Raw genomic sequence first — 10,101 nt, 5'->3', positions numbered from 1 at the left:
TCCCGCACCTTGATTTTGGCAAATTTTGGCACCTTGAAATCGCTTAAGAAGGGCAGGATCTTCACCTTTAAATTCATGAACAATACCCCCGATTGTAGTAGTCTTTTTTAACTGTACGACGTAATAGTCCTTCCCACTGTATTTACCCTGTGCATGAAAAATGTACCAGCGGTAACAGTTTTGCCCCATTCTCTCCTACTCTGGGTATATGTAATCATCACTCTTGTTTCTATATATTATATTTCTCTCTAAATAGTTAAACCTGAGGCAATCAACTTCAGACAGCAAGTGTACATCCCATGAAAAAAATATACCCGTCTGGTTTTGGAGGTTCTGTGCCTTGATTAATACTGTCCATCACATTTTTAGCTATTTCAAGGCCAATTATATCTATGCTTTCTTCTATGAAATGCCGGTTTACACATCGGATGATCTCTGTGAGCTCACGACTGTCACACTTTATGAACTCAGTTGATGTACGTTGCTCCCCTTTTAGATACTGAATGGTGTTGTGGAAAGCTTGGAGAGCCTCTTCATAAGAAACATTGCAATGTTTGTTTCGAAACATGAAAGTCTGAGCTGCAAGTAAGACCACATCAGGAGATAATGTTGAGATGTCACAATCATCGTGTGATTCTGCAGCTTTCCGATAATCTAGATTTCCTTTTTTAGCTTTGAGCAATTCATTTACAATTTGATGTGGAGATGTATAAACAGACTCATAATAGCTGAAATTGTTCCATGTGGGATGAGATTTCTTGTAGTCAATAACAGCCTGGATTTGTTCCTTTGCAGTACCACGTAAGCTCAAACCATGAGCACGTGAAGTCTCATCAGAGAATGCTAATGATGGACGAATTGTTAGATTCAGCATGTCAGAAACACAATTTCTGAGCTCTGAAACCCGGATTTGAGCCTCTGATAATTTCATGTTTGGGTCTAAATACTTTATGACAATAGCCAAGTCCAAAAAGGGCACTGGCTCATTGTTTTCTGCCATATCTTCTATATACCTATAAATAAAAAATGCATTTATATTAAGTTACATAGAAGAAGACATAATGCTTTCGAAGTAAACAGAGAAGAACTGCATATTTAAATTCACTTTTGTTAGGGTAAAAATTTGCATACTAGAATCTGCTTGTGCTGTTGGATTTGCATTTTATTTCAGCCAGTGGTGGACAAAATGTGAGTAGTTACTTACTGTTGCAATAAGGAAAGTGCACAGGGGGTGGATACCGTGGCCCAAGCTACTGCTCCTTTTGCCTTTATCAGGTCCCTCTCTGGAGATAAATACATTTCCATTAATTCCTGTAGCAGACGCTTTTATACAGCAACTTATAAGAGGACGCTATCCTTTTTACAATTAGAAAATATATTACAATGCCATGTAAATCTAAATGTCAGCTTGGAAAGAATAATAATAAAAATTATTATTATTATTATTATACATTAACAGTATAAAGTTTAATCCTGTACATATTTTTAAACAATAAATTGTACAGCTACATTCAAAACAAAGAGTGTGGATGTGCAGGCTTTTTGTCAATATCAGCATATACGGTTTAGTGTGTTTTAAATGTGCTAAAGGAACATTTTCATTTGTTAGAGGCCAAAGCAGAAGGGTAAGGTTACATATCAGAAATTAAAATCTGTCAACATCAGGAGGAATGTGTAGCAGTTATAAAAACAGACATGTCGGGTCAAGATTTTGGGGACCGCTTGCTTGTGAACAGGTGCAGTCAAAAGGGAGGGGTAAAGGATAGAGACATTTCTCGGGAAAAAATGTAATTTGAAACTAAAACAGATCTGTTTGTATAATGTAAATGTGAATGGCCAACATAAACCTGTTACTAATTTACGTTTATTTTCAATAATGTTCTTCTGCATTTTAATTTCTGTTTTCACTGTTAAATACCACCTGCAACAATTGTATCTGAACATACATAAAACATAAAAGAGAAAATTGTTTGTTGTATATTCTACGAGAAAGTCCGGAATGGTAAAATAAACTGGATGTTGTATATCTCCCTGAAAAATTAATTAGACAATACCAAGATCTATTAGGTTTTAGGCGTTCAAGACGTTTGTAGGCCAAACCGGAAGACTAATTCAGCACATTATTCTACTATGCGACATAGCCTCGTGCGCGCTGTGGTTTGTATGGCACGTTCCCATTTAGCCTAATCCACATTTAGTTCTTGTCATTTGTTGGGGATTAACAAATAACAAAACAGATTCACACAACATTACACACTATTGCTTCAGTTGTATGGACAGTAGCTTTTTCAGTAGCCAATTTTGCAACAAGTTGCATTATAGATAAAATACATAGGCTAATTGCTGTTTTATGACACACTGTAGCTATTGCCCAAGCAGTTTCAAAGCGAGGTAATAAAAAGTTTAGCAAAGCTCAATTCGTTTTAGTGAATCGGCTCGTTCAGAAGGTTTATTTAAATGAACTGATTCAGACCTCAGTCCTCGCGCGTCTTTTACACAATTATTTATGTTAACGCCTTAGTTCATTAATATTATTTTGTTTCATATTTTATTGAAAAAAAAAAAAAAAGATTTAATGCACTGATCTATAATAGAGAACAGATCAGTGATTTAATGTGTTCTGTCTGTTTGATGCTGACTTTTTGAGTTATTCATTCAAAAACATTTGCTTTTGTTTTGAATTCAGACAAATATCTTCTATGGCTAATAATTATATTAAGGTTCCTCGTGCTAAAGTTTGATTGTGCTTGTGGACAAATTGTGGTCAAAGGGAAATCTTATTCTTGAGGTTTCTGCTATTTGTTTGCTAGTTATTTAGTTCTTCAGGTCAAAACTGCAGTGAAAGAGCATTAAAAAATATACTGGTGAGGTCAATAGACCTATATCTACCGAAGTAATGGATTTTTCCCCCCAACTCAAAACTGTGATTATAAACAGAGATTTTACTTTATTTAGAGTTTACATTCGATAATTGAAACCTAAATGTAGCACTTACATCTTATACATTTGGTGAGTATTATTTCGTGCTCTTTGTTTTCCTTTCACAAATTATTCATAGGCCTAATTATTTGTAATCAACCACCCTAAAGTACGGTGGCCGAGAAGTGCAAAACAAATCACGATTCTGAAAACAAAATAACAAATTACAAATGCAAAAGCAAATCTAAAAAACTAAATAACAATTCAGAAAACACAACAACAATTCCGAAAACATTATAACAAATCCGAAAACAAATGAACAAGTCAGAAAACACAACGACAAATCAGACAAACCGGAAGAGGTAGGTATAGTTTGAGACAGCGCCATTGGTTTGGGAATAGATTACTCATCGCTGATTGGACGAGACATCTGTCAATCAAGGTGTACAGGAAGAACCAGAAGAAGAACAGCAGAGTCAACTATTGACAGCGTCAGCTCCAGTGCCGCAGATGGTAGGGCGCGTATTATTGTGTTTTTAGACGCGATCGACCGGGTTTGAGTCCGCCTTTTGCCGAAATTTTTTTTTTTCTTCCTTTTCAAATCTCGTATCGCTTCGGAAAGGCATTTATTTTCAATAAAAATTAAGGAAATAATCCAAAAGTTGAAAATAAAGTATCGGGTAGGGTTAGGATAGGTGTAGGGAGGGCTTTATTGTACCAATAAGGTGGCATCCATTTGAATTAAAATTATAATTAAGTAATCTATTCCCAAACCAATGGCGCTGTCTCAAACTATACCGACCTCTTCCGGTTTGTCTGATTTGTCGCTGTGTTTTCTGACTTGTTAATTTGTTTTCGGATTTGTCATCGTGTTTTCTTATTGTTATAATGTTTTCGGAACTGTTGTTGTGTTTTCTGAATTGTTATTTTGTTTTTTAGATTTGCATTTGCGTTTGTAATGTATTTTGTTTTCAGAATCGTGATTTGCTTTGCACTTCTCGGCCACCGTACTAAAGAGAGACGATGAAATTTACAATTTATTTGCAGACAATACAAAACATTTTCAACATATACATATGCATACAATGTGTCACAAAGAGATAAATTCGTATAAATTATACATACGTCTACAACTTTAATAAAGAATCTAAAACTCAAAATTCTTGGTATAAAATATCCATACAAAAATATTTGTACAAAATACTGTACAGTTTCGAAACAGCGAAATCATTTTGCGAAGTCAATATAAAGTGATGTGGAAAAGAGTTGCTACAAACATGGAAGTGAAATTACATGCCAGTAAAAACCATACCATGGTTATGGCGTGCACTTGTGCTTGAATACAGACACTATACAGCTGATAAAGTCGCTTATGAAACTGTTATTTCATCCTCTGATTCAGAAAAGTCCGAGTGTTTGAATGAAATGCTGGAATCAGTGCGTGTCGGTGAGAGGCAGAAATGTGATTTAGGCCTCGCGCAAGCGTCGTCTTCATCTTCCTCATCCTCAGAAGACTTTTTACCCACGTCGCTGAGATCTGGGTGAGGATTTGTTTTGGTCGGCAGGGTTTGTTCTCGGCAACCTCCGGAAGACAGCAGCTCCCTCTCCTTGGAGTTTCTCCATTTCATTCTCCGGTTCTGGAACCAGATTTTGACCTGTTTAAAGAGATTTTATTGTTAATGATTGAATCTTAATAAAGCAGAATATAGTAATAACATTTTGCCTCGATAAACAATTAACATCTAAAATAGTAAATTATTTAAGATATTTAAATGCATATTTAAATGCAGCCTAAATAATATATTTTTCTTAAACATCATTTTATATAGGCTAGAATTATTAGTAGGCCTATAATACTTTTCCACCCGTATATTCACCTGTGAATCTTTTAGGCCGAGTTTCCCTGCGAGTTTTTTCCTGTCTGGCTTGCTGATGTATTTTTGCTTTTGGAACATTTTCTCCAGAGCTTTGCGCTGCACATCAGAAAACACTGCCCGGCGGAGCATCCCTCTTCTGGGCTTCCCTCTCGCAGCAAGAGGCCAGGAAAAAGTTCCAGGAATGGGTACAACCGATGAAGGAACTGTTACAAGAGACAAGTACATAAGGTAAATAACGCATTCATGCACACATTCGCAACTGTGTCAAAGAGTTGCATTTCGTTTTTCGCCCAGGAGGCTAAAAGTTAACGTTGCGTTACTAAGGGCAATTGGGTGTTGCTTTTCCCAGGGACAATCTAGAGTGGGAGAAAGAAATCTTTTCTTCATTATAATCATTATTTTGAATGTATTCTCTTGAAATGTTTTGAGTGAAATGGCACGAGGTGACTAATTAGCACATGGGCCGGATCCACGCTGCATTGGTATGGTAAAAAGGCAGAGTATCCTTTTCTACGAGCCTCCCAGTGCAGGACAGAGGAGTTAATATACCGTGAACGGTAATTGTGTAGTAATGAACTGGCTGAGAAAAGACTCCGGACAGACGGCTAAGGCCATATATTATTGCCACAAAAGGAGATTTACAATTTCAAACCGAACGTAACTGCATCCCGGAATACTGATGACCGGGCACCGCGTTTTTTGCCCTCAAATAATTTTCATTAAATGAACACGAAAAGCAATTGAGAGCGCAAAAGTTGTTTTGCGCGCGCAGTGAAAAGAGTCGTGCTCTATTATTATTTGGCGCCGATAAAAGAATGGACCGTAGACATTTAATGCCTCAAAAGAGCATTTTAAGCTCGTATTTTAAATAGCCTGTTGAAAAGTATCCTGTGTAGAGCACGTCCAAACCGAAGTGTGTCTGGCGCGCAGTCAGCTGAAGTTGATGTTTGGCAACTGCAGCTACATTTTCAATGTTTTTTGTCGATTTTTCTGATTTCTCGCTATCCATTCTAAACGCACAGCTCTCGATATTGTTCTTTTGCAACTCTTTCCACAAACACCAATCACACTCTATGTGGTCTTGTGAGAATATTGAAACCGCTCAATTGCTCCTAATGGGTAAATTAGTCCATGACTGGTAAACGCCCCTCTGTCGCTGGTTAAAAGTCTATCTTTGGCGGGTTTGTGGGTGGTTTGCCCCGGAGGGAGCTGACCAGATTGGTCATGGTGCTGGCGGCATTGTTGGCAGTCAGCAGGCCGAAATGCTCCCTCACTGTGGGAAAGACCTGCGCCAAAAGCGCTAGTAATTTGAGGACTTAAAGAGGAGAAGACCCTCACGTTGGCAATCGATTAAACTAAACTCTAATTCGTTTGCCTCTCTCTCTCTCTCTCTCTCTCTCTCCCTACTCACAGTGTTGGCTGAATTCAATCCACTTAAGTGGACTCTGCAAGCATTTAAATCTGAATACTCACCAGGGAAGTACGAGGAACGGACGAAAGGGCAGAATGAACCATCAAAATAAGGCACCGAGAATCCTTTGGGATGCATGCCGTGAACGGACAGTGGATATGTGGCTAAAACAGAAACGCAAACAGAAGTTAGTGCTGTATTAACTTAGATTTTGTCATTATTAATGGAAATATTAGGTTTATTTTAAACACTCACCTTTATTTGGTGATGGTGCCAAGATGGCACTCACCCCAAACTTGAGGTAGGTTGGATCTTTGCTAGACACTGACGTTTTTGGGGAGCAAGATCCATGTTTCTCCGTGATACAAGGGCTGACTCTGTCCAATAGCCTGGAGTTATCCGGGATGGAAAGAGGTGTTGAAGTGGGGGGAGAGGCGCATGGCGAGTGCGCGTCTTGGTTCAGGTAACCGCTAGGTCTGTTGATGCGCAGGAGGTCCTCCACCAGAAAGCTCGGGTGAACCGGGAAAGGTGAATGCAACGATGCTGTAGGACGCATAAATGCTGAATATATTGCAGGCGGTGCAATAACACTAGGGATCATCATTGTCCCGGCTATTTTAATGCGAAGTTAGACGATAGGGTTACTCCTGTTAGGATTAGAAATGTCTCTTCTGCCAAGCTCTGAACTGAACGAGAGGCGATTTGCTTCTGGACGTCTCCGTTTGGGAAGGGGTCCTTTATATCTAGGCCCCTGTAAGGGTCCTTTGAGGACTGACAGCCACAACAATGAGACTCAATAAAGTCCTCTGCTTGAGTCCCATTGAATGATGCCTCGGAGGTGCCTGATTGGTCCGACAGAGCAATTTATGATTGGATTAGACTTCATAAGATTTAAATGGCCAGGGCATGCATCTTAACAAAGAAGATGTGGTCATAAATTTTGCATATCGACAAACTATTTATTTATTTAAAGCACAAGCGATATTCATTATGTATTTAGTGTCGTAAATGTATGCTACTCGTTTGCAAATGTTACAGCGTAATTATTATTGTTTTTTTAACGTGAACATTGTTTTCGAATGCATAGCAGTAACTAAATATAGGTTAAATATAGGATAAATTATTTCTGAAATAGGCCTAGAATTGATAGAGTCTGAAACATGTGTTTTATCTTTTTGGAAACCTTGCGTAAAATATAAATAAAATAGGTTAATGCCCCTCAGACTATATGCGCATTGCCTGTCTTATTATTATGCACAGTTCTTATCCTGGTTTATGCTGTTCCTTTAGCTGTCAAGAACCTCCCGATTAAACCCCCATTTAATAATCATTTATGCTGTATGCTGTATACTTCTACTGAAATCCAATCTGGGCTCTGTCACGGAGTACAGCTTTAAATGGATTTGTGGTTGAATCGCCATGACAGATGTGTTAGATATATATCCCCCGTGTTTGAAACCGGGCAAGTCTTTATTCACGTTTGCCGGGGCCTCACTTTACACACGCTCGCGAGACGTGTGCAGCCCCGTTTGAACCGTGAGCTGTCACCCTCAGCTGCTCGCGCCTCGCTTTCTTTTGCCCTCACAAAGATCTCTGACACAAAAACACACCGATCTCTGTTTCTATAGACGACGAGGCTTATTCTGCCAGTTTAACCGCTTGAATAAAAGTGCATATGAGATTTGAAACGCATGCGTAAGAGGTGCATTTAAACTCGTATTTAACTGATATGAGAGACTGGACGCTGGACACTCGTGAACGCATGATTCAAAGCTTCATATTTCAGGATTGGTCCAGTTAATAAAGACTAAATTAATATTCTAAAAAAGTGACAATAATAAAATAATATAGTTTAAACAACAACAACACCACGCTACTGCGCAGTGCCCGAAAATGTACGTATAAAAGCGCTCACGGTGTAAAAGTCTCAATCCGTCGTTTATATTTCCACTGTCTTTATTCTCAGTCCCCAAACTGCATGTGTTGAAAAAGTCTTGAAAGTTTCGTGTTCGTAACGCGCTTTATGAGCATAGAGGTTTCACTCTGAGCATAAACTCTTTTTGAAGCAGTCAAGCATAGAAGATGGGCCTCTAATGCCTCTCATAGATCTTATCTTGAATGTAATAGATCGTATTTATTTATAACTCTGATTTTAATCTTTATCATCTTAAAATTAGTTTTATTTAAAATTTCAACAGTTCTAATGTAAATATAACATATAACAGTAAGGACAAATTCAAATGGACTAAATAAGCTAAATGGGTGTAAAAATAAAACCTCTCAATACATTACTAATGTTTAGCATGCCCAATTTAACTATATCAAACTTTATCAAAGGACTCATATTTATCCCTTAAATTTATGGGATAAGATCATATTTATCCCTTAAATTTATGTTTTTCGTTTACATTTTTGTGGCTATATCCTTTTACCATATGCATAGAATACTTTTTATGAATAATTTTTTTATCTGTATCTGTGTGGATGTCCACAAAGTAAGATTTGTCTGTTATTTATTTTTATTTTTGGCCCATGCACACACAGACTGGTTTACCTAGGTAGCCTATCTAATTAGGGACTTCCCATAGACTTCTTTTGTACTTAAATCAAGCTAATTATAATTACTATAGACCAACTCTATTTCTACAACAGGACTTTTAGCATTTTTAGAAGTGAATGCAGGCATTATTTACTCCTTACAAAACAATTGTTCCTTTAAGGTATATCCAAATTTATTTTAAAAGTTAGCTAACTTGTTACTTGTTAACAGCTATTTAATTATTTAGATACACACACACATATACACACATACACATACACAAACACATTCTGTAAATGCACCTTAAGCAAAAGTGATGAGGCAAATTAACAAAACAAAGCCTTTTTCCATTATGTTTAATTTTTTTATAACTCCATATTTCTTTGCTCAGGAAAATCCTTCTATTGTTGCAGGCTAGCAGATGGTTAGCTGGAAACATGGCTTAGTCTCGATGACCGAAGCTAATTTCTAATAGCTGTGGAAGCTTGGCACATTTTTTTTTTCTCTTTTAGCAAAGGCTAAAAACAGCTGGTGGGATTTGATTAAACCCATTAAATGCACATTTCCAAGATATTATCCCCCTCCGGAACACCTCGACTTAAGTGCAGACACTGTTGAGGGGAGCAGCTACGGTGCCGGCTAGATTCTTTACACAGTTGCCTTATTTCACAACAATATACTAAATAGATTAACTTGTGCATTATCTGGCGTCAATGTTGCCTAGTTAAGAGAAGGGCTGAGTAAATATATTACACATGCATGAAGGGTTCTTGTGGGATAGTTTTACTTGGTGTTGGATCTGGCAGGTGGTTAAGTGTTTACTCCTTTTTTATTAGTTAAAACACTGGATTGGACAAACAGGAAGTCTTCCATTATAGCAGGACAACTATAGCAGGACAAATAGAATTTCAGTTCTTTGAAATAAAATTTTGAAGTTACATTCCATACAAGCTTCATATATTGCGAATAATTAGATGATATAGCAGGCCGTTTCTTCCAAAGCATGATTTTTTTCCGTATCTTTCTAAGCATTCAGAGGATTTGCATTGTCAAAAAAAAAATATAGAACCGCTGACAAGCATTAAATCGATATTAACTCGGCATTTAACATAACCCTACAAAAATCACAAATCTATTGAACAAAGCCTTTAGTACGCCTGGTCTCGGTCCACCTGTTCTTTGATATGTCAGGCAGCCAACCCGCGTTTGGTCACAGCAGGGATTAACGTTTTTTCTTTGGCCTTCAGTCTTGAACCCTCCATTGGTTGTCACTGTTCGACGTGTCTGCAGGTTTGGATGAAGAAAGGACTGGGACGGCAGAGACAATTTTTCTGAGACTATTAAATTCAGATGTC

The 10,101-nt window shown here is 37.7% G+C and overlaps 1 protein-coding gene across 1 annotated transcript; it reads right to left on the bottom strand.

Moving 5' to 3' along the window:
• Positions 1–4,289: 4,289 nt before the first annotated feature.
• Positions 4,290–6,811, bottom strand: LOC306878792 (homeobox protein DBX1-A; the record flags this gene model as incomplete). The annotated part of the gene is made up of 4 exons (XM_079431324.1): positions 4,290–4,574; positions 4,797–4,999; positions 6,270–6,371; positions 6,463–6,811. The coding sequence occupies 4 exons, from the start codon at positions 6,809–6,811 to the stop codon at positions 4,290–4,292; spliced, it is 939 nt and encodes a 312-aa protein (XP_079287450.1).
• Between the last annotated feature and the right edge of the window lie 3,290 nt (positions 6,812–10,101).

Source organism: Barbus barbus (genome assembly GCF_936440315.1).
Source record: "Barbus barbus genome assembly, chromosome: 2".
NCBI lineage: Eukaryota > Metazoa > Chordata > Actinopteri > Cypriniformes > Cyprinidae > Barbus > Barbus barbus.
The sequence above is the reverse complement of the archived record's forward strand: the minus strand, read 5'-3'. Positions and strand labels throughout refer to the sequence as shown.